The 23,149-nt window shown below is 55.0% G+C and overlaps 1 protein-coding gene across 2 annotated transcripts in view; it reads right to left on the bottom strand.

Annotated features, from left to right (window-relative positions):
* RAB40C (RAB40C, member RAS oncogene family) overlaps positions 1 to 23,149 on the bottom strand; it is a 40,146-nt gene that overhangs the window by 10,249 nt on the left and 6,748 nt on the right. The window contains exons 1-3 of one of the 2 annotated variants that reach the window (XM_030797988.1): positions 20,535 to 21,305; positions 2,220 to 2,280; positions 1,140 to 1,200 (exon numbers count right to left, since the gene is read on the bottom strand). In XM_030797988.1, coding sequence (XP_030653848.1) covers positions 1,140 to 1,200; positions 2,220 to 2,280; positions 20,535 to 20,700 — 288 coding nt within the window. In that variant the 5' untranslated portion in view covers positions 20,701 to 21,305. Of the gene's footprint in view, positions 1 to 1,139; positions 1,201 to 2,219; positions 2,281 to 20,534; positions 21,306 to 23,149 lie in introns of those variants that run through there. The other variant, XM_030797989.1, reaches the window with a different exon arrangement.

Consider the following 23,149-nt stretch of genomic DNA (forward strand, 5'->3'; position numbering starts at 1 on the left):
ACAGGCGTGAGCCACCGCGCGCGGCCCCAGCTCCTCTTTTAATAGCAGGCAGGGCCAGTGGAATGCATCCTCAAGCCTGCCCGTCTTCCACCTGCCAGCTCTGCGCAGCACGGCCATGTCACTCCAGTTCTCACAGGGACGGCACGGAGCCTGCAGGCCCTTCTGCTCCCATGAGGGAGTTGCCAACATCTCCGAGGGAACTCTCAGGACAGGGTGCTACCCAGCCCGCCCTGGGGTCCTTCCCACCCACCGCCAGCAGGTAGAAGACAGCAGAGCCGACACCGACTACACTTCAGTGTAGAAACGGAAGGAAATGAGCTGCCAGGGGACGAAGCTCCAGTGTCCGACCCTCTCTCACCTGGGGCAGCTCCCTGCCCAGAGCGAACCCACCTGAGCCGGAAGCTGCACGGCACAGACCTGAACCTTCCCCGCAGAAGGATCCAGACCCCAGACCCAGGCGGCCTCCCTGCGCCCACACGGGGGGCTCCAGGCTCAGGACCTGGCCCCGGAGGGTCTCCCCTGGCTCTTCCAGAAGTTTTAGGGGCATCACAGACAGGACGGACCCGCTCGAATCCCTCTCACTGAAGCAGCAACAACAGTGGCCACGACAGGTCTGCTCACATGGGCTTCACGTCCTTCTCCTCCTTCCAGCCTCACATTCGCCAGCAGATCCAGTCGGCACAAAAGCGTGCTTGGGGGCCCAGAGGAGACAGAAACGAGGGTGGCCAAGTGCACCCGCCACACCTGCACACACACTGCACACATGGCCCCAGTGCCCCCGCCACACCCGTGCACATGCCTGCACACACACGGCCTTGAGTGCATCCACTGCACCTGTGCACACACACGGCTCCAAGTACACCCACCGCGCCTGTAATCCCAGCTACTGGGGAGGCTGAGGCAGGAGAATTGCTTGAACCCAGGAGGGGGAGGCTGCAGTGAGCCGAGATTGTGCCATTGCACTCCAGCCTGGGTGACAGAGTGAGGCTCCGTCTCAAAACAAACAAACAAACCAATGTGGAAATATCCTTAGAAAGAAAGAAAGTGCTTGGGAGTTTGACAGGACAACAACTCACATTCAGAAAGAATCAGGAGAAACATCCTTTGAAAAGCAACGGAAAGAGCGGTGCTGGTCTTACCTGAGCGCCCCTGGAGTAGGACCTGAAGATGGTGCAGAACCGGCCCTGGCCCGACGTGTCCCTGAAACATACGGGGAGGGGAGGGGCCGGGACTGTGGTCCCTGTGAGAGGCTCACCTGCTGCCCTCCTCTGCCGACCCACCTGGATGTCCTGAGGGGAGCAGGGCGGCCAGGACAGGTGCCAACGGGGCTGTGCTAAGAGGCTTTGTCTGCACAGGTCATAGCAGCCTGGCACCGTGCCGCTGAGCCAGGCAGGCAGCAGAAGGGCCCCCGCCCACCTGGTGAATGAGCAAACTCCCCACATGGGCCTGGGAGCTCCAGGAGACTGTCCTGCCAGGCTGGGGAACCCCAACCCTGCGGACGTTCACATCTCACCAACACTGACGTTCTGACATTTACGTCTCATCAACGCTGACGTTCTGACATTTACGTCTCATCAATGCTGACGTTCTGACATTCACGTCTAATCAGTGCCGCCGTTCTGGGAAATGCTTTTTTTTTTCCCTTTTTGAGACGGAGTCTTTCTGTCACCCAGGCTGGAGTGCAGTGGCGTAATGTCAGCTCACTGCAACTTCTGCCTCCTGGGTTCAAGTGATTCTCCTGCCTCAGCCTCCTGAGTGGCTGGGATTACAGGCGCCCACCACCACACCTGGCTAATTTTTGTATTTTTAGTAGAGACGGGGTTTCACCATGTTGGCCAGGCTGGTCTCGGACTCCTGACCTCAGGTGATCCACCTGCCTCGGCCTCCCAAAGTGCTGGGATGACAGGCGTGAGCCACCACGCCGGCCGGGAAATGCTCTTTAAGGTGAAGCCGACAGAAGGGGAGGGAAGGGGCCCACAGCCACCATGGAATCAGGTCTTCCAGGGCAGAAGGGGAGCTGGGATCTCTCCGGACACAGTGCCCCAGACTGTCTTTCGCCTCTTGGAGTAAAATCCATTCTATGTTTAAACAGGGGCTGTGTAAGCGGCTCTTCCAAGTGAAATGTAAACAGGACACTTCCCTGTTTCTCTAAGGGTTCTGTTCTCCCTTCGGCATTCGTGTCCTCACCCAGGAACTGAAGTGCCGCAGCCCCGACTCACCAGAGCTCCAGCTTCACACGCCGGCCGTCCAGCAGGATGGTGGTAGTCTTGTAGTCGATCCCTGCGAGGAAGCACAGGGCGCTGAGGGGACGTGCCACTCCTGGGGCAAGCGCCCGCAAGACCAGCCTCGGCCACCGGCCTCCCAGGGCCGAGACCCAGGCAGAGGAAGTGGAGAAGCAGTTCCCCCACACTCAGCCAGTGCGGGAGGGACAACCTCGGGGCTCTGGCCCAGCAACCCAGGCCTGCCCACTTCCGCACACGGGCCACGGGCAGGGCAGGGCAGGAGCGTGCTCCGTACAGGGTCAGGCCGTCGGGCCCCACAGCCTAGCACGCCAGCCTCTCCACGGGCACGGCCTGCCTGGAACAGGACCTCTCCCTCAGAGGGCAGTGGGCAAAGGCAGGGCGTGGACTCCAGCGTGCCTGGAGAAAGGGCAGTGCCTTATTTCTACCCTGACCTACTTCGTATGCATTTTGAAGTTGAATTCTCAAAGGCGAATGTATTTCCAAGTCTCGGCTTGCTGCAGCCCAGGAACTGACAAGTTTGGTGTTAGGGAGGGCCAAACAAGTTTAAAAATGCTGCTCCTGGCTGGGCACGGTGGCTCACGCGTGTAATCCCAGCACTTTGGGAGGCCGAGGCGGGTGGATCATGAGGTCAGGAGTTTGAGAGCAGCCTGACCAACATGGTGAAACCCCATCTCTACTAAAAATACAAAAAATTAGCCAGGCATGGTGGTGGGCACCTTTAATCCCAGCTACTCGGGAGGCTGAAGCAGAAGAATCACTTGAAGCTGGGAGGCGGGGGTTGCAGTGAGCCGAGATCGCACCACTGCAGTCCTGCCCGGGTAACAGTGGTCAAAAAATAAAAGAATAAAATAAATAAATACATAAAATGCTGCTTCTCCGGACTGACCTCAGACAGCCACCAGCCTGCCTGCCACATTGGTTTTTTTTTTTGAGACAGAGCCGCTCTGTTCCCCAGGCTGGAGTGCAGTGGCGCGATCTCGGCTCACTGCAAGCTCCGCCTCCCGGGTTCATGCCATTCTCCTGCCTCAGCCTCCCGAGTAGCCGGGACAACAGGCGCCCGCCACCACACCCGGATAATTTTTTGTATTTTTAGTAGAGACGGGGTTTCACCGTGTTAGCCAGAATGGTCTCGATCTCCTGACCTCGTGATCCACCTGCCTCAGCCTCCCAAAGTGCTGGGATTACAGGCTTGAGCCACTGCACCCGGCCTTTTCTTTTTTTTTTTGAGATGGAGTCTCACTCTGTCACCCAGGCTGCAGTGCAGTGCCACGATCTCAGGTCACTACAACCTCCACCTCCCGGGTTCAAGCGATTCTCCCGCCTCAGCCTCCCAAGTAGCTGAGATTACAGGTGCGCGCCACCACGGCCGGCTAATTTTTGTAATTTTAGTAGAGACGGGGTTTTGCCATATTGGCCAGGCTGGTCACAAATTCCTGACCTCAGGTGATTTGCCCAACTTGGCCTCCCAAAGTGCTGGGATTACAGGCGTGACCCACCGGGCCCGGCCCACATCACATCATTACTTTTTATTTCCTTACAGTTTTATGGGAAAAGGTCAGTCCAAGAGAAATTGAAAGGAGCAGACAGTTCTGGACACTTAACGCAGGCACGACATCTTAAACAGGCTCTGGGCCCTCTGGAAACTTTCCAGAAGCTTCTACCTTTAGGGCTCAGCCCCTTCCCCCACCTTAGAAATGCCATTCACGTTTTGTCTTTTTATGACACTTTCTCCAAGGGGCTTGGAAACGGGCACTTTTTAAACATAAGCGACACCCTCCCAAAGAGCGCGCCGCACAGCGTGCTTGTGTGTGTGTCTGTGCACATCTGTCTCTCCGTGCGGGGCCCAGCCCTGCAAGCCAAGCACACGGTCTCCTTGCCTACAGCACCCTTCTTCAGGCATCAGCGCTTCCACCCACACCATCCTTCTGCCTGACCAACCCCTAAATGTGCATCAAAGGCTGTTCTCATGCATCGAAGGACACCATCAATGGAGAGAAAAATGCAACCAGAGATGGAGGGAAATGTCTGCAGATCACGCATCTCCTAGGGACTGATCTCCAGACTCTACAAGTAACTCCAACAACAGAAAACCAAATGTCCCAATTTTAGGATGGAAGGATGGTCTCTCTCGGGTCCTTGTTTCCAAGACAAGAAGGAACAATGGTTGTGCCAAAAGGGCCACGGCTGTGAGCAGCCCATGACTGCAGGAGCTGCACCCACTGTGTACCCGGGGACAATGCCATTAAGCAGTTCATCAGGATGCGGTAGAGTTAGCAGTTCACCATCGGGATGTGGTAGAATTAGGCAGTTCACCATCGGGATGTGGTAGAGTCAGCAGTTCACCATCGGGATCAGGTAGAGTTAGTCAGTTCACCATGGGGATGTGGTAGAATTAGGCAGTTCACCATCGGGATGTGGTAGAGTCAGCAGTTCACCATCGGGATCAGGTAGAGTTAGTCAGTTCACCATCGGGATGTGGTAGAATTAGGCAGTTCACCATCGGGATGTGGTAGAGTCAGCAGTTCACCATCGGGATCAGGTAGAGTTAGTCAGTTCACCATGGGGATGTGGTAGAATTAGGCAGTTCACCATCGGGATGTGGTAGAGTCAGCAGTTCACCATCGGGATCAGGTAGAGTTAGTCAGTTCACCATTGGGATGTGGTAGAATTAGGCAGTTCACCATCGGGATGAGGCAGAGTTAGGCAGTTCACCATCGGGATGAGGCAGAGTTAGGCAGTTCACCATCGGGATCAGGTAGAGTTAGGCAGTTCACCATCGGGATGAGGCAGTTAGGCAGTTCACCATCGGGATGTGGTAGAGTTAGGCAGTTCACCATCGGGATGAGGCAGAGTTAGGCAGTTCACCATCGGGATCAGGTAGAGTTAGTCAGTTCACCATCGGGATGAGGCAGTTAGGCAGTTCACCATCGGGATGTGGTAGAGTTAGGCAGTTCACCATCGGGATGAGGCAGAGTTAGGCAGTTCACCATCGGGATGAGGCAGAGTTAGGCAGTTCACCATCGGGATGAGGCAGAGTTAGGCAGTTCACCATCGGGATCAGGTAGAGTTAGGCAGTTCACCATCGGGATCAGGTAGAGTTAGGCAGTTCACCATCGGGATCAGGTAGAGTTAGGCAGTTCACCATCGGGATGAGGAGAGTTAGGCAGTTCACCATCGGGATAGGTAGAGTTAGGCAGTTCACCATCGGGATGTGGAGAGTTAGGCAGTTCACCATCGGGATGTGGCAGAGTTAGGCAGTTCACCATCGGATGTGGCAGAGTTAGGCAGTTCACCATCGGGATGAGGCAGAGTTAGGCAGTTCACCATCGGGATGAGGTAGACTTAGGCAGTTCACCATCGGGATGTGGCAGAGTTAGGCAGTTCACCATCGGGATGAGGCAGAGTTAGGCAGTTCACCATCGGGATGTGGCAGAGTTTAGCAGTTCATCATCTGGATGCAGTAGAGGCCGCAGCCCTTGGAGACATTTTGGAAGCATCTGCGTCGACTGTGCGCTTCCCGAGCTGCGTGTGAAGCTGCGTCACCGCCCCAGTGGTGCCCTTCACGGCAAGCCAGTCAGGAATCCTGCTCCTCAAGTCCAGGGCTATGCACATCACCTGGGTCTAGACCTGGGTGTTGCCCACGACTCCCACTAAGGCCCACATAAGGAGCTGAGTCCTTAAGGACTAAAGACAAACTATCCTCTGGGGAAAAAAATACGGAAATTATACTTTTAAAAAAGGGCAAAGGACTTGAATAGACATTTCCCCAAAGAAGAAAAACCGACGACCAAGAAGCAGTGAATAGGCACTCCACATCATCGTTCAGCAGAGAAACCCAACCAAGCCACCACCACACCACGACCCAGCCTCGCAGAAAAGGGCAACTGGCAGCAAGTGCTGGCCAGCGTGCAGAGGCGGGGCCCTCCATCCGCTGAGGGTGCCGTGTGCTGCTGCACTGTGCTCTTGATTCTACAGGCGAGGGCAGCTGTCCCTGCTCTTGATTCTACAGGCGAGGGCAGCTGTCCCTGCTCTCGATTCTACAGGCGAGGGCGGCTGTCCCTGCTCTCGATTCTACAGGCGAGGGCAGCTGTCCCTGCTCTCGATTCTACAGGCGAGGGCGGCTGTCCCTGCTCTTGATTCTACAGGCGAGGGCAGCTGTCCCTGCTCTTGATTCTAAAGGCGAGGGCGGCTGTCCCTGCTCTTGATTCTAAAGGCGAGGGCGGCTATCCTGTGCACACTCACAAGTGAAACAACACTCTTCAGGGAGGAAGCACGCTCAGGCCGTCTACACCCTTCCCACACCTCCCTCCTCCCGCGGCTCTGTCAAGCAGGGACACATGGACGGAGGGGCCTTGGTCCTTTCGGTCCTGGCTGTTGCAGCCCCCACGAGGCTGACCTGAGAGGCACAAGTTGGACACCACAATTGCCACAAAGGCCATAGCTGCTTCTCCCTGATGGTCACCTCCACGTGCCAATGTGGCCAAGCAGGCGGGTGCCAGCAACACCCGCAAGACGGATGCTGATGGCCCGGGGACTCCCCTAGGCCACCCCTAGATGGCGCCATGGCCCAGGGCGACCAGGAGCCATAGCTGCCGCAAAAGGGGCGGGAGCGCCGGGAAAAGCCTGGGGACCACGTCAGCCACCCACAGAGCCGGGGCCTCTAGAGCACCTTGCTCTAGAATCAGAGGCGGCCCTGGGATGCCCCACCCACTGGGTGTCTGCGTCCCACCCATCCCGCAGGCTCCACACCTGGCTGCCCACGGTGCGCGTCAGAACAGGATTCTCAGCAACAGTGAAGAGGAAAAGTTTAAGAAGACTATGAAACAACGTCCCCATGGATACCATTTAGACACAAACAGCGGCCTGTTCTCTAACCACAGTCAGCTGAGTGTCTTGTTCCCAGCAAGCCATAGCCACCAAACACACGGAGCCCTCTGACCACACAGGGCCCCAGGATGTCGCTCTGGAAAAGGTCTGGACTCTCAGAGGAGGGACAGGTGTCAGAATCCTGGGGAAGGGGCCCTTGGCCTGGAAGGTCTCAATTATCCAGGCAGGGTCAGGGCAAGCGGGTGACAGGGTGGGGCAGGGTAGGGCAGAGGGAGGGGCTCCTGGAGGCACAGAGCAGTGACCCGGGAGAGGCCTGGAGCCCGAGGCCTGGAGCCCGCGCTGCGGGATGGCGCAGGGGGGGGGAGGGGCAGGGGCAGTGGGCTCCGGCTACAGAGCTCAACACCCCATAAGGGAGTCCCTAGGTATCAGCTGTGACATATTCTCTTGGTGTGCTTTTCAACCTCCTGTTGAAATGTCTTTTCAAAAATAAGCTTATTTTTGAATAAGCTAATACCCGGTTCAGTGAAAAGGCAAGGGTGCCAGTAAGGGTCAGCTGCTCCCTGCAGGCCCACGGAGGCCTCATGCAGCACCAGCAACTCCTGCCGCCCTTCCCCCTGCTCTCCTCCTCCCCTTCCCCCTGCTCTCCTCCTCCCCTTCCCCCTGCTCTCCTCCTCCCCTTCCCCTGCTCTCCTCCTCCCCTTCCCCCCGCTCTCCTCCTCCCCTTCCCCCCGCTCTCCTCCTCCCCTTCCCCCCGCTCTCCTCCTCCCCTTCCCCCCGCTCTCCTCCTCCCCTTCCCCCCGCTCTCCTCCTCCCCTTCCCCCCGCTCTCCTCCTCCCCTTCCCCGGCTCTCCTCCTCCTCCTCTGCGGGCGCCGCAGGCCTTGCTCACCACCTCAGGTTGACTGCTCCCAATAACCCTCTTGTTCATCTAGCCCCAGCCAGGTGCTGCCTCTTAGCCGACCTGAACACAACCCCACGAGACACACAGCACCGTCCTGCTCAGAGCCGGCTCCACAGGACAGGTGCTCTGACCTCAGGGGACAGAGGCAGGGAGGTCAGAACACCTGTCCTGCCACCAGAGCAAAGCCACCGGCGCCTGGGCTGCTGGTTCTGTCTACCACACGGGGTGCCGCTGGACTGGCGCCCGAGCCACCAGGCCGGTGCCGTTCACATCCCCACCCTCCTGGGGGACCCATTCTGTTTTCTAAAAGCTTTTAAGGCATGTTCTTTGACCACATTGTTCTGGGGGGGTCTTTTTCGTACTCTGTGGCCCTTGCAGTCTGGAGACACATCCTGACGTGCCTCAGTTCCCCGCTCCAGGCACACAGCTCCCGCCCTCCATCCTGAGCTGTGCCAGCCAGGGTAACCTCTGCAGGGACCACCCAGTTGTTTTTTAATCTCTTTTTGTTCTATTTTCTGGGAGATGTCCTCAACTTTCTTTTCTAGTCCTTCTATGGCTTTTTAAAAATGTGCTGCTTATTTATAATTTCTAAAAGCTCCTTCTGGTGCTATGAGCATTCCCCTCTGGCAGCATCCGGCTCTTCATTCGTGGATGCGGTATCTCTGATGAAGCCAATGGTAAGATGACCTTCCCTGAGCTCTTTTCCTGCCTGTCTGGGTCTTCTCTCACATTCTGGTGACCCTCAAGGACAGACCCTAGCCAGGAAGCTGGTGACTCTGGCTTCTAAGTTGGGGCTCTCGGCGGTGTCTTGTGGCCGTGTCTTTTGGGCTGACGGTTATCCTGCCATTATCCTGCCATGGGCTCCCATCTGTACACCAGGGGGCCCCGAGTTCCCAGGCAAGGAGGGGCTTGTTCAGGCCACCCTGTCCCCCACCATGCCCAGTGGTGTCTGGTGTCCACGACTCAATTTTCCCAGAGAATAAACCTCCTGTGCTCCTTGCTGGGAACCACACCAGGCACTGCCCTGACCTCCCCTTCCCTCACATGGCATTCCAAGCAGCTCGCACGGCCCCTCACCCAGCCGTGGCAGCACCGCTGTTCCCAAACCATCGAACCTCTCTCACCTATCAGTCCACGTTTTTATTTTTATTTTTTGAGAAGGGGTCTCGTTCTGTCACCCAGGCTGGAGTGCAGTGGTGCGACCAAGGCTCACTGCAGCCTCCAACTCCTGGGCTCACATGCTTCTCATACCTCAGCCTCCTGAGTAGCTGGGATTACAGGTTTGCACCCCCACACCTGGCTAATTTTGTATGTTTTGTACAGTCAGGGGTCTGTGTGCCCAGGCTGGTCTTGAGCTCCTGGGCTCAAGCAGTCTGCCCACCTTGACCTCCCAAAGTGCTGGCATGACAGGTATGAGCCGCCACACAATGGTAGCACAATCTCGGCTCATGGCAACCTCCACCTCCCGGGTTCAAGTGATTCTTGTGCCTCTGCCTCCCAAGTAGTGGGGGCTACAGGTGCCCGCCACCATGCCCAGCTAACTTTTTTGTATTTTTAGTAGAGATGCGGTTTCACCATGTTGGCTAGGCTTGTCTCGAACTCCTGACCTCAAGTGATCCGCCTGCCTCGGCCCCCCAAAGTGCTGGGATTACAGGCATGGGCCATCATGGCCAGCCGAGTTTCATTCTTTTCAGGATGGTAAAGGGAATGCCACAACCATTTGTCCAGAAGGGGCCTGGGTCTGATGGCGCTGAGGGCCACAGATTGGCAGCCTGAAGCCAGCATCCTGGGCCTCCCAGATTCGGCACCTAGCCCTTCAGGATCAAGCAAGGACAGAGGACGAGGTGGGAGCTAAGCAGACTCAGGAGTGGTAAGGTTTGGCTGTGTCCCCACCCAAATCTCATCTTGACTAATCCCCACGGGTTGAGGGCAGGGCCAGGTGGAGATAATTGAATCACCGGGGTGGTGTCCCCCATGCTGTTCTTGAGAGGGTGAGTGAGTTCTCCCGACACCTGATGGCTTTAGAAGGGGCCTCCCCCTTCACTAGGCACTCATTCTCTCTGGAGCTGCCCTGTGTGAGGTGCCTTCCGCCATGACCGTAAGTTTCCCGAGGCCTCCACAGCCGTGGGGAACTGTGAGTCAATTAAACCTTTTTTCTTTACAAATAACCCAGTCTCGGGTATTTCTTCCTAGCAGCGTGAGAACAGGCGAGTACATGGGCGTGGAGGCTGCCCAAGAAAGTGTGGAGGGAGGTGGCGACGGGCACAGCACGTTGCCTGGCGGCAGACTCGGGCACCCTTCAGAGGGGTCTCACAGCATCAATCTGAAAACGGGCAGTGGAGGGGGAGGAAGGGGTCTGAAAATGTCACTGAGGCGTCTGCTTCACCAGGTGCAACTTCGTTTTCTTTTCTTTTTTGTCTGCTTTACCAGATGTGACTGTGTTTTCTCTTCCTTTTTTTTTTTTTTGAGACGGAGTCTCGCTCTGTCGTCCAGGCTGGAGTGCAGTGGCGCAATCTCAGCTCACTGCAACCTCCGCTTTCCGGGTTTACGCCATTCTCCTGCCTCAGCCTCTCCGAGTAGCTGGGACTACAGGCGCCCGCCACTGTGTCCGCCTAATTTTTTGTATTTTTGGCAGAGACGGGGTTTCAGCGTGGTCTCGATCTCCTGACCTTGTGATCTGCCCGCCTCGGCCTCCTAAAGTGCTGGGATTACAGGTGTGAGCCACCGCGACCGGCCCCCGCCCCCTTTTTTTTTTTTTTTTTTTTTTTAGATGGAGTTTCACTCTCGTTGCCCAGGCCAGAGTGCAGTGGCGCAATATCAGCTCACTGCAACCTCCACCTCCCATGTTCAAGCGATTCTCCTGCCTCAGCCTCCCGAGTAGCTGGGATTACAGGCGCCCACCAACATGCCCAGCTAATTTTTTTTTATTTTTTTATTTTTAGTAGAGATGGGGTTTCACCATGTTGATCAGGCTGGTCTCAAACTCCTGACCTCAGGTTATCCACCCACCTCGGCCTCCCAAAGTGCTGGGATGACAGACGTGAGCCACCGTGCCCAGGCGACGTTGTTTTCAACAGTCACCAACGTCCTGGTGGTCTGGGGAGTGGACGTGGCACCTGTGCCCCTGCCCATGGAGGCCGATCTGCCCAGGGACTGTCAGCAGAGTTGCTGTAAGGCAGCCGAGGAAGGCTGGCTGCTGAGCCTGTGTACCACCCTCGGCTCGGGAGTGGGACCCTCGGCCACCTGAGTGGAGGTTCCTTGGCTCACGTGGCAGTCTGTCTGTCGGGGCCAGCCTGCCACCAGCAGCCATGTTCCTGCAGGGCACAGTGCAGGGGCTGTTTGCTGCTGAGTCGCTAGCATGGGACTCTGCAGACAGGATTAAGGTGCGCAATCTCAAGGTGGGAGATTATCTGGGATTATCCGGGTGGGGCCAATTAACTACATGAGTCCTTAACCGCCTTTCCTGGCTGAGCTACAGATGAGATAAAAGGAGAGTCAAAGCATGAGAGGGACTTCACCCGCCAGTGCTGGCTCTGCAGATGGGCAAGGGCCCTCCGTGAACAACGCAGGCAGCCTGGAGAAGCTGGGAAAGGCTCGGCTTGCACCCAGCAAGGTGCTGCTGCCAGTCCTACCACCAGCAAGAACGGAATTCTGCCAAGCTCCCAATGAGCAAGAAAACATCTTCCTCTAGGGCCTGCAAAAAGCAAAGCCCCGGCCAACGCCTTGGTTTCAGCCCAGGGAAACCCACACTGGACCGAGGACCGAGAGGGCTAGGTGTCAGCAGCCACAGAAAAGGATTTAGAAAGGCCGTCTACTGCGGCCCTGTATTTATTATAAATAAACTGGATCCAAACTAAAAATCCACCCACTGGGGAATGGTTACTGACAGAATAGAAATGCTCTATATGGCTATTACAAAGAAACAAGCTTGCAGCCGTCAGCATGGCTAAAAGGCAGGCAGGACTTAGAACAAACAGGACCCTCCCTCCCTCCTGTGGGACAGAAACTGCATGACTGCTTTGGAAAACGGCTTGGCAGCATCTAGAGGCCCTACAGCCCAGCTTCCACTCCTCAGTTACATCCCAACAGCAACGGGCACCTGCGTTCACCAAACGCATCTGAGACTCCTCACAGGAGCGCTGTGAGAATCACCCAACATGGAAGGCATCTCAAAGCCCATCTGGAGTGGAGCCAACGCACTGCAGCCTCGGCACACGGGAGACCACTCAGCACAGGGAACGGGGGAGCAACCGCCCTCACCCGCATGGCCGAAGCTCACCCGGAAGACATGGACAGAAGGCAGCCAGACACAGGAGAGTTTGCCCTGCGTGGCTCCACTGACGTGAAAACTAGACAAGGCAGACGAGTCTGCAGTGACATGCCGGGCCGGGGGCAGAGTGTGAGAGGCCTGCAGACAGCGAGGCTGCGAGGGCTCATGCTTTCTCAGGCCGGCATGCCTGTCCACACTCACCGAATTGCAGACTTTAAAGGGGTTTTTTGTACACAAATTACACCTCAATAAAGTTGATTAATTAAAAGATGGAAAGCTGACAATACCAAATGTTGGCAAAGATGTGGAGCACCTGGAACTCTCACGTGCTGCTGATGGGACTATGAAACAATGGGGCTGCTTGAGCAGTTTTCTCTTTTGAGATCAAGTCTCACTGTGCTGCTCAGGCTGGAGTGCAGCGGAACAATCACGGTTCACTGCAGCCTCCAACTCCTGGGCTCACGCGATCCTCCTGCCTCAGCCTCCTGAGTAGCTAAGACTATTACAAGTGTGTGTCACCACACCAGGCTAATTTATTTATTTTTTTGAGACAAAGTCTCGCTCTGTCACCCAGGCTGGAGTGCAGTGGCACGATCTCAGCTCACTCCAACCTCTGCCTCCTGGGTTCAAGTGATTGTCCTGCCTCAGTCTCCCAAGTAACTGGGACCACAAGCAGCGCCACCACACCAGGCTAACTTTGTATTTTTAGTAGAGATAGGGTTTCACCATGTCGGCCAGGCTAGTCTCGAACTCCTGACCTCAAGTGGTCTGCCTGCCTCAGCCTCCCAAAGTGCTGAGACTACAGGCGTGAGCCACCACACCCAGCCCCAGGCTAATTTTTCAATATGTTTATAGCAACAGATTCTCACTATGTTGCCCAGGCTGAGCAATCTTATAAATTAAAACGTACACTCATATATGACAGCAATTCCACTCTTAGATATCTACCTAAGGGAACAGAAACACCTTCAGAAGGACTCACGTGTATTCTAGAGAAACACCTTCAGAAGGCCTCGTGCGTATTTGTGTTATAGTTTAGTGCTAGTGCACTGAACTGTATCCCTACATATGACTAAAATGACATGTTTTCTGTATTTTACAAGAAAAATAATTTTTAACAAAATGTTTTAAAAGAACTAGTTCTGAGCCGGGTGTGGTGGTACATGCCTGTAGTCCCAGCTGCTCGGGAGGCTGAGGTGGGAGGATCAGTTGAGCCCAGGAGGTAGAGGCTGCAGTGAGCTGAGATTGTACCACTGCATTCCAGCTGGGGCAACAGAACGAGAGTCTCCAAAAAAAGAAAAAAGAAGAACTCGTTCACAGCAGCATTATTCATAATACCCCAAACCAGGAAATAACCCAAATGTGTATAAACAAGGTAAATGCATAAACAAACTGGGGTATATTTGTGCAAAGGAATATTACTTGGGAACAAAAAAGAAGAATCTACTATTGTACATCATGAATAAGTTTCAAAACTGCTAAGCAAAAGAAACCAGGGTCTGCTTCGTATCCATGATGTCTGGAACAGGAAACAGCAGCCCATGTGCTGGAAGCTGACCGTGGGGGCCGGGGGCTGACTCGGCAGGGCCTGAGGGGCTTCTGGGAGGAGGGTGGACGTGCTCCTGATTTTGATGAGGGTACTGGCTGCATAGGTACATATATGTGCCAAAACTCATAGAACTGTACATGCAAAGAGGGTACGTTTCTTATATAGACGTCATCTCTCAATAAAATTGATTTAAAAAAATTAAACCCACAGGGCATTGATCTGCTTTGGATTTGGAGGTCTAAGGATGAGGGGACTGGATCACCCTACAAGAGAGCCTGAACACATGTCAGAGCCAGATGTGAAGGCGCTGCCTGTCCCTGAAGCCCTGGGGCTCTAAGCCATCCACGTGCGGGCCGGCGCTCCGCATTCCAGCTCCCGGCATACCGCCCCCCTCGATGTCTTCTGAAACAAGAATGACCCACGTCCACCAACTCCACGGCAGGCAAACCGGCGCCTGACTGCTGGAGGACAGTAAAGGAAGGAAAAGTTATCTAACAAATTTCAAATGTGTCTGTCTACACCAGCATGCCAAATGTCAGAAGAAATTGTAGGGCAGTTTGTGGACCGGTTTCCTGCGAAGCTAGAGCTTTTACTTAACGCCTTAAAACCCACAACAAGCCAAAAGGGCTCTCGTGTCTACAAAGAGCAGGCACACTTGGCACAGAACACCTGGCTAAACACAGAACATTAAGAAAACAAAAAACCCAGCTACTCAGGAGGCTGAGGCAGGAGGATTGCTTCAGCCCCACAGTTCAAGACCAGCCTGGGCAACACAGTGAGACCCTATCTCTTAAAAAAAAATTCTCCTCTCCCATCTTTTAAGGAGCAGATCCCATAGCTCTCGGATTATTTTCAATGGTTACAAATCCAGCTTAGTGTGGCTTAAACCCCAACCTCATGTCCACTTTAAGACTCATTTCTGGCTGTGCATGGTGGCTCAAACCTGGACACTTTGGGAGGCCAAGGTGGGAGAATCACTCGAGCCCAGGAGTTCAAGACCACCAGCCTAGGCAACATGGCAAGACCTCAATTCCACAAAAAATAATTTATTGGCCAGGCACAGGGGCTCACACCTGTGATCCCAGCACTTTGGGAGGCCGAGGTGGGTGGAACACCTGAGGTCAGGAGTTCGAGACCAGCCTGGCCAACACGGTGAAACCCCATCTCTACTAAAAAAAAATACCAAAAAACTAGCCGGGTGTGGTGGCAGGTGCCTGTAATCCCAACTACTCAGGGGGCTGAGGCAGGAGAATCACTTGAACCCAGGAGGCAGAGATTGCAGTGAGCCGAGATTGTGCCATCACACTCCAGCCTGGCAGACAAGAGCAAGACTTTGTCTCAAAAACAAAAAAAAATTTATTAAAAAATTAGCCAGGTGTTGTGGTGCATGCCTATGGTCTTAGCTACTTGAGAGGCTGAGGGCGGGAGGATCACTAGAACCCTGGAATTTGAGGCTGCAGTGAACTATGATCACTGCACTCCAGCCTGGAAGAGAGAGTGAGACTCTGTCTCTCTAATAAAAAAAAATAAAAACAATAAAAAAAAACAGAGATGACCACTGCTAATGTCATATATTTCATTCCACAATTATTTCACATACTTAAGATATCAAGCATACCCTCTTCATTGAATAAATGTGCCTCCAAATCAGTAGTTTTTTTTTTGTTTTGAGAGCTGTTGCCCAGGCTGGAGTGCAGTGGCATGATCTTGGCTCACTGCAACCTCTGCCTCCTGGGTTCAAGCGATTCTCTTGCCTCAGCCCCCTGAGTAGCTGGGATTACAGGTGTGCGCCACCACACCCCGCTAACTTTTATATTTTTAGTAGAGATGGAGTTTCACCATGCTGGCCAGGATGGTCTCGATCTCCTGACCTCGTGATCCACCCACCTCGGCCTCCCAAAGCGCTGGGATGACAGGCGTGAGCCACCGTGCCCGGCCCTTTTTTTTTTTTTTTTTACTTTTTTCTGTAGAGATAGGGTCTTGCTATGTTGGCTAGTCTGAACTCCTGGCCTCAGGGGATCCTCCTGCCTTGACCTCCCAAGTAGCTGGGATTACAGGCGTGCGCCACCGCGCCCAGTCCTGTGTTGTGATGTTTTAATATTTGACAAACTTAGAAGCATTCCCTCTCATGTAATTTTAGGGTTACGAGTCTATTTTTCATGAGACTCTCCGTCTGAACACTGCATGCGTGGCCCTGGTGAACTGACCGAGACTGGGGGAATCGCCCACTAATGATCACGTTGCTCCCAGACGCGGGTGCGGTGGGGACCTGCCCGGAGTCTGGCACACAGGGGCGCTCAGCACACACCTGAGCAAGCTCACATTCTGGGCCGGATCCCAGCGACCCGGGCTCTGCAAACTGACATGTGGACACTTGCTCCCCAGCAGAACAGCCTTCTGCCCAGCCCACCTAGGGCAAATGTAACACCTCTAACAGGCTGGACACAGGCGGCTTCTCCTGCTCTTTCATTTCAATCCAGAAAGGATGGGCACTTTCAGAATGAGCAGATACTTAGTGATACAGCCTTGATGGTGTGGATAACACACAAAAAATCATAGTTTTTGGTACTACAATTTTTTAAAAGTCAAACCAGCGCCACACACACGTGGGAGCTACAGCTTCTATCTCTATTCCAGACCCGAACAGCAGGCACGTTTACTGAACAGTGAGGAAAACTGAATCAGGAGGGAAGAGCTTCAACGGTAATGACCAGGAGGTGGCTCTGCAAGGAGGCTAAGGGTCTAAATGCAGAGGCAGACAGAGGGGCAGGCTGCTCCTCGGGTGCCAGAGGGCCCCTTCCTCCACGGCAGCCCAGGAGAGCCTCACGTGGCTGCCACACACCAGGCTCTGCCGCAGTTGTGACTGCCAGCTCTTCACAAGACCGAGACTGGAATCAAAACTTTTCTGTTCCCCCACAGGCAACAACCTGGGCAGTCACCACTTGCTGATAATGAATTATGTGTTAAACTGTCTGTGTGATGCACGTAGGCACCAAAGCTCTTTTTTTTTTTGAGATGGAGTCTCACTCTGTTGCCCACGCTGGAGTGCAGTGGTGCAAACTCGGCTCACTGCAACCTCTGCATCCCCAGGTTCAAGCGATTCTCCTGCCTCAGCCTGCTGAGTAGCTGGGAATACAGGTGCATGCCACCAGGCCAAGCTAAGTTTTGCATTTTTAGTAGTGACGGGGTTTCACCATGTTGGTCAGAATGGTCTTGATCTCTTGACCTCGTGATCAGCCCGCCTCGGCCTCCCAAAGTGCTGGGATCACAGGCGTGAGCCACTGTGCCCGTCCGGCACCAAAGCTCTTTAAAAAAGTCCAACATAACAATATTTTAAACTCAGCAGGTTGGATGACATCCATTCTTATTACTCACACTTTGCACTTGCTATTATTATTATTATTATGACTACTATTTTGCATATACTCAATTTTTAATAAAGTAATTTAAGAAGCTGACATACTATCTATCCCTCCCCACCAGGAGGACACAGGCTCTTTAGAGAGATGGCCGCTTCCAGGGCAGGCAGGACCCACATCTGCTGGAAGTACCAGACTGTGCCAGGACACAGGGAACTCAAGGCATAGCCCAGGACACAGGTGCCGCCTGAAGAGGCTCCAACATCAAGGGGGCCATGTGAGTCCCAAACCAGACAGGAAAGGAGTATGATGCCACGAGGGAACAAAACCGTGCTGAATCCACGCTGACTGATGCCACAAGGGAACAAAACCTTGCTGAATCCACGCTGACAGTAGCGAACACCCACGGGTGTGCATTTTCACGGATATGCCTATCCACAGAAGCAGCCATGACAACAGCGCACATGGAGGAGGCACGGCGTGGCCCCAAGGGAAGCCGCCTCCTCCTTGCTGACTGGGTGAAGCACCTGCTGGCATCAGCTGACCCAGCGACTTCTCTCAGGCAGGAATCAGGCGGGCGCAAGCCTCCACGGGCAGCCACTAGGGCTGTGGCTGGCCGACACGGGCAGGCATCAGCCTGCGACTGCCTTGGAAGAGCCTGAGGACACAGACACCCCTCGGAGCAACGCCGGTGGCACAGACAGAGAAGGGTCCCCTGTCAGTGGCGGCTTCGGCCGGGGCCGGGGCCTGGGCTCTGGCCATACTCCCCTCCCCTGCAGCAGTGACTTTCTGGACCGAAACACAGCACCTCGGCAACCCTGATCAGTGTCACTGTGTTTGTGTTCAGAGTCCTGAATCCTGAGGTCATCTACCCTATTACCGCCCCTCCCAGCTGGGTCTGACACACAGGCTCTCCCTGCCATGCCCAGGTGGCCGACAACCTTGCTGTCCAGGGAGTCAGGAAAAGCCTGGCAGCAGCCGCCGGCCCCGGGCAGGGAAAGCAGCACACAGGCTCCCCCCGGGTCACCCACGCTGCCGGAGCGGCTAGAGAGTGCTGTGCTTGGCCGCCTGGCCCACATCTTCACTCAGGGTTGACATGAAGTTCTTACATAGGCCGCTCTACAAACGGTAAAGTACCCGCCCATTTCCAGGACTCAGCTCTTCTCTTCTCCATCCTCTTTATTTTTTGAGACAAGGTCTCACTCTATCACCCAGGCTGGAACGTAGTGGAACAGTCAGACTCACTGCAGCCACCACCTCCCAGGCTCCAGTGAGTTTCCCAGCTCAGCCTCCCAAGTAACTGGGACTACAGATGTGCACCACCACACCCAGCTAATTTTCTTCTTTTTTTTTTTTTTTGAGACACAGTCTCACTCACCAAGCTGGAGTGCAGTGGGACGATCTCAGCTCTCTGCAACCTCCGCCTCCCAGGTTCAAGCAATTCTCCTGCCTCAGCCTCCTGAGTAGCTGGGACTACAGGCATGCGCCACCGCGTCCGGCTAATTTTTTATTTGTATGTGTATTTTTTTTTTTTTTAGACGGAGTTTCGCTCTTGTCGCCCAGGCTGGAGTGCAATGGCGCAATCTCGGCTCACTGCAACCTCTGCCTCCTGGGTTCAAACAATTCTCCTGCCTCAGCCTCCCAAGTAGCTGGGACTACAGGCGTGTGTCATCATACCCTGCTAATTTTTGTATTTTTAGTAGAGAGGGGGTTTCACCATCTTGGCCAGGCTCATCTCAAACTCCTGACCTTATGATCTACCCGCCTCGGCCGCCCAAAGTGCTGGTATTACAGGCGTGAGCCACCACGCCCGGCCAATTTTTTTTTTTTTTTTTTTTGAGGCGGAGTCTCGCTCTGTCACCCAGACTGGAGTCAGTGGCGTGATCTCGGCTCACTGCAAGCTCCACCTCCTGGATTCACGCCATTCTCCTACCTCAGCCTCCCAAGTAGCTGGGACTACAGGCGCCCGCCACCACGCCTAGCTAATTTTTTGTATTTTTATAGAGACAGGGTTTCACCATGTTAGCCAGGATGGTCTTGATCTCCTGACCTCGTGATCCACCCGACTTGGCCTCCCAAAGTGCTGGGATTACAGCCGTGAGCCAGCACGCCCGGCCAATTTTTGTATTTTTAGTAGAGACGGGGTTTCACCATGTTGGCCAGGATGGTCTCAATCTCTTGACCTGGTGATTCACCCACCTCAGCCTCCCAAAATGCTGGGATTACAGGTGTGAGCCACCGCGCCCAGCCTTTTTTTTTTTTCTCTTTTTGTAGAGATGGGGTCTCACTATTTTTCCCAGGCTGGTCTCAAACTCCTGGGCTCCAGCACTCCACCTACCTCGGCCTCCCAAGGTGCTGAGACTGCAGGTGTGAGCCACTGCGCCCAGCCCTCTGCTCTTTTCCAAAGATGCTGAGCTGGGCTGGGCACAGTGGCTCATGCCTGTAATTCCACCAACTTTGGGAAGCTGAGGTGGGCGGATTGCTTGAGGTCAGGAGTTCAAGACCAGCCTGGCCAACACAGCAAAACCCCTGTCTCTACTAAAAATGTAAAAAATGAGCCGGGTGTGGTGGTGCATGCCTGTAATCCCAGCTACTCAGGAGGCCGAGGCAGGAGAATCGCTTGAACCCAGGAGGCTCAAGAAGTTGCAGTGAGCCAAGATAGCACCTTTGAACTCCACCCTGGGTAACGGAGCAAGACTCCGTCTCAAAAAATAAAAATTAAAAAAAAAAAAGATGCTGGATGGCTGTCCCTCTCACGGGATGGGCATGTCTTTCATCAGGGTCAGTTTATGCAGCCAAGACCACATCACCCACCCAGGATTCGAATCCTTCCCAGTTTGGTTTGAGGACTGTGTTCACTGTAAAGACGGCAAAGGCTGCTCAGGGCCGAGTGCCTCTGTTTGCGCTCGGCCATCTGGGAATATGGGACCAGCTCTTCCCTGCGCCCTTTCCACAGCTCCGGGCCCCCCAGCACCAAACCCTCCGCACGCGATAGTCAGAAGACCCTTCCACATGCCCCTGCCCACCACCCCCTCATCACCAGCACTAGAACCTGGCTGCTTCTGAGCCCCTCCCATCCCGTCTTGCCTGGATCACCTCCACCTGCTACCTACACGTGCAGCATCCTGGCGGTGTCTGGTCGTGCCCCGGTCTTCCGCCCCACACCCATGGGTCCCCACCTCTCCACAGCGCCAATGCCCTTGTCCCTCCTCTAGTTTCTGAAGGACAAACGTCCAGAAATCTCTGCTTTACTCAAAATCCTGATCTCAGCAAGACACAGCCGCGAACTGCTGGTATCAGAGTGCGCCGTCATCCCCAGGTCGGCTCAGAAGCCTCCTCCCTACCTTAGGCTCAAAGTGCGAGTCCACCCTGCTGACATCTGTTTACCTTCGCTGCCAAGAGGACTGCAGAGGCCCCTTTTCCACCCAGCTCCTGCCCTGAGGATGCCCACAGACCATGGTCTTGGCAGCCAGTCCTTCCCGCAGCTGCACCTCTTCCCACCGCCTTCATAACTTCTGGTCCCTGACACCCGCCAGTTCCACAGTCTGCACATCCTTCTCCCGACCGCCCAGGAAGTCAACCCAGCCTGACAAGCAGTCTCCCCGCCTTCTCATAGTGGTCCGGCAGTGTTCTCCGCACCAGGATGCTGGACACCGACACCTTTCCCTGCTTTCTCCAAATGCCCGGCAGACGACACCCTGGCTGACATGGCCCCTGGGCCCCAGAACAGCCCTCAGTAGGGTAGCATGCATACTATGCGCTGCCCAGGGAAGGACTCAGCTGTGATGCAACCCCTTCCTGCTCTACGCCGCTCACAGGAGCTCCAGACCAGGGTAGGCGGCAGCTTTTCAGGGACCAGCAGCTTGGCGCCTTCCCAGCTGCAATCTTCAAATAGAACAAGAGGCGAAAGTACCTGCAAGGACCCAGATCCCTCCCTTGTGTCCTTCCCGCCCACCTCTCAGCTCCCCGATGTGGTTTCCTTCCTGAAACACTGTTCAATTGAGCTCATAGTGCAAGCCACAACACGTGTGCTGAACACAAGAGTCATCTGTGTCCACACCACCCTGCGAGAGACCTGGCTGGCACTGCCGTGCACCTGCCATGCAAGCATTTGCCATTACCTGTGAGCGTTAGAGCAAGCGTTAAGGACTGCAGGTGGACACTATTAGAGCGAGCGCTGAGGACTGCAGGTGGACACTATTAGAGCGAGCGCTGAGGACTGCAGGTGGACACTATTAGAGCGAGCGCTAAGGACTGCAGGTGGACACTATTAGAGCGAGCGCTGAGGACTGCAGGTGGACACTATTAGAGCGAGCGCTAAGGACTGCAGGTGGACACTATTAGAGCGAGCGCTGAGGACTGCAGGTGGACACTATTAGAGCGAGCGCTGGAGGACTGCAGGTGGACACTATTAGAGCGAGCGCTGAGGACTGCAGGTGGACACTATTAGAGCGAGCGCTGAGGACTGCAGGTGGACACTATTAGAGCGAGGCTGAGGGACACTATTAGAGCGAGCGCTGAGGACTGCAGGTGGACACTATTAGAGCGAGCGCTGAGGACTGCAGGTGGACACTATTAGAGCGAGCGCTGAGGACTGCAGGTGGACACTATTAGAGCGAGCGCTGAGGACTGCAGGTGGACACTATTAGAGCGAGCGCTGAGGACTGCAGGTGGACACTATTAGAGCGAGCGCTGAGGACTGCAGGTGGACACTATTAGAGCGAGCGCTGAGGACTGCAGGTGGACACTATTAGAGCGAGCGCTGAGGACTGCAGGTGGACATTATTAGAGCGAGCGCTGAGGACTGCAGGTGGACACTATTAGAGCGAGCGCTGAGGACTGCAGGTGGACACTATTAGAGCGAGCGCTGAGGACTGCAGGTGGACACTATTAGAGCGAGCGCTAAGGACTGCAGGTGGACACTATTAGAGCGAGCGCTGAGGACGACTGCAGGTGGACACTATTAGAGCGAGCGCTGAGGACTGCAGGTGGACACTATTAGAGCAGGAGCGAGCGCTGAGGACTGCAGGTGGACACTATTAGAGCGAGCGCTGGAGGACTGCAGGTGGGACACTATTAGAGCGAGCGCTGAGGACTGCAGGTGGACACTATTAGAGCGAGCGCTGAGGACTGCAGGTGGACACTATTAGAGGGCGGAGGCGCGTGAGGACTGCGGTGGACACTATTAGAGCGAGCGCTGAGGACTGCAGGTGGACACTATTAGAGCGAGCGCTGAGGACTGCAGGTGGACACTATTAGAGCGAGCGCTGAGGACTGCAGGTGGACTGGACACTATTAGAGCGAGCGCTGAGGACTGCAGGTGGACCTTAGGCGGCGTGGGATGGGGGACACTATTAGAGCGAGCGCTGAGGACTGCAGGTGGACACTATTAGAGCGAGCGCTGAGGACTGCAGGTGGACACATTAGAGCGAGCGCTGAGGGACTGCAGGTGGACACTATTAGAGCGAGCGCTGAGGACTGCAGGTGGACACTATTAGAGCGAGCGCTGAGGACTGCAGGTGGACACTATTAGAGCGAGCGCTGAGGACTGCAGGTGGACACTATTAGAGCGAGCGCTGAGGACTGCAGGTGGACACTATTAGGTAGAGCGAGCGCTGAGGACTGCAGGTGGACACTATTAGAGCGAGCGCTGAGGACTGCAGGTGGACACTATTAGAGCGAGCGCTGAGGACTGCAGGTGGACACTATTAGAGCGAGCGCTGAGGACTGCAGGTGGACACTATTAGAGCGAGCGCTGAGGACTGCAGGTGGACACTATTAGAGCGAGCGCTGAGGTGCAGGTGGACCTATAGGCGAGCGTGGGACTGCAGGTGGACACTATTAGAGCGAGCGCTGAGGACTGCAGGTGGACACTATTAGAGCGAGCGCTGAGGACTGCAGGTGGACACTATTGAGCGAGCGCTGAGCTGAGGACTGCAGGTGGACACTATTAGAGCGAGCGCTGAGGACTGCAGGTGGACACTATTAGAGCGAGCGCTGAG

This window comes from Nomascus leucogenys, chromosome 18 (assembly GCF_006542625.1).
Source record: "Nomascus leucogenys isolate Asia chromosome 18, Asia_NLE_v1, whole genome shotgun sequence".
In the NCBI taxonomy this organism is placed as follows: domain Eukaryota; kingdom Metazoa; phylum Chordata; class Mammalia; order Primates; family Hylobatidae; genus Nomascus; species Nomascus leucogenys.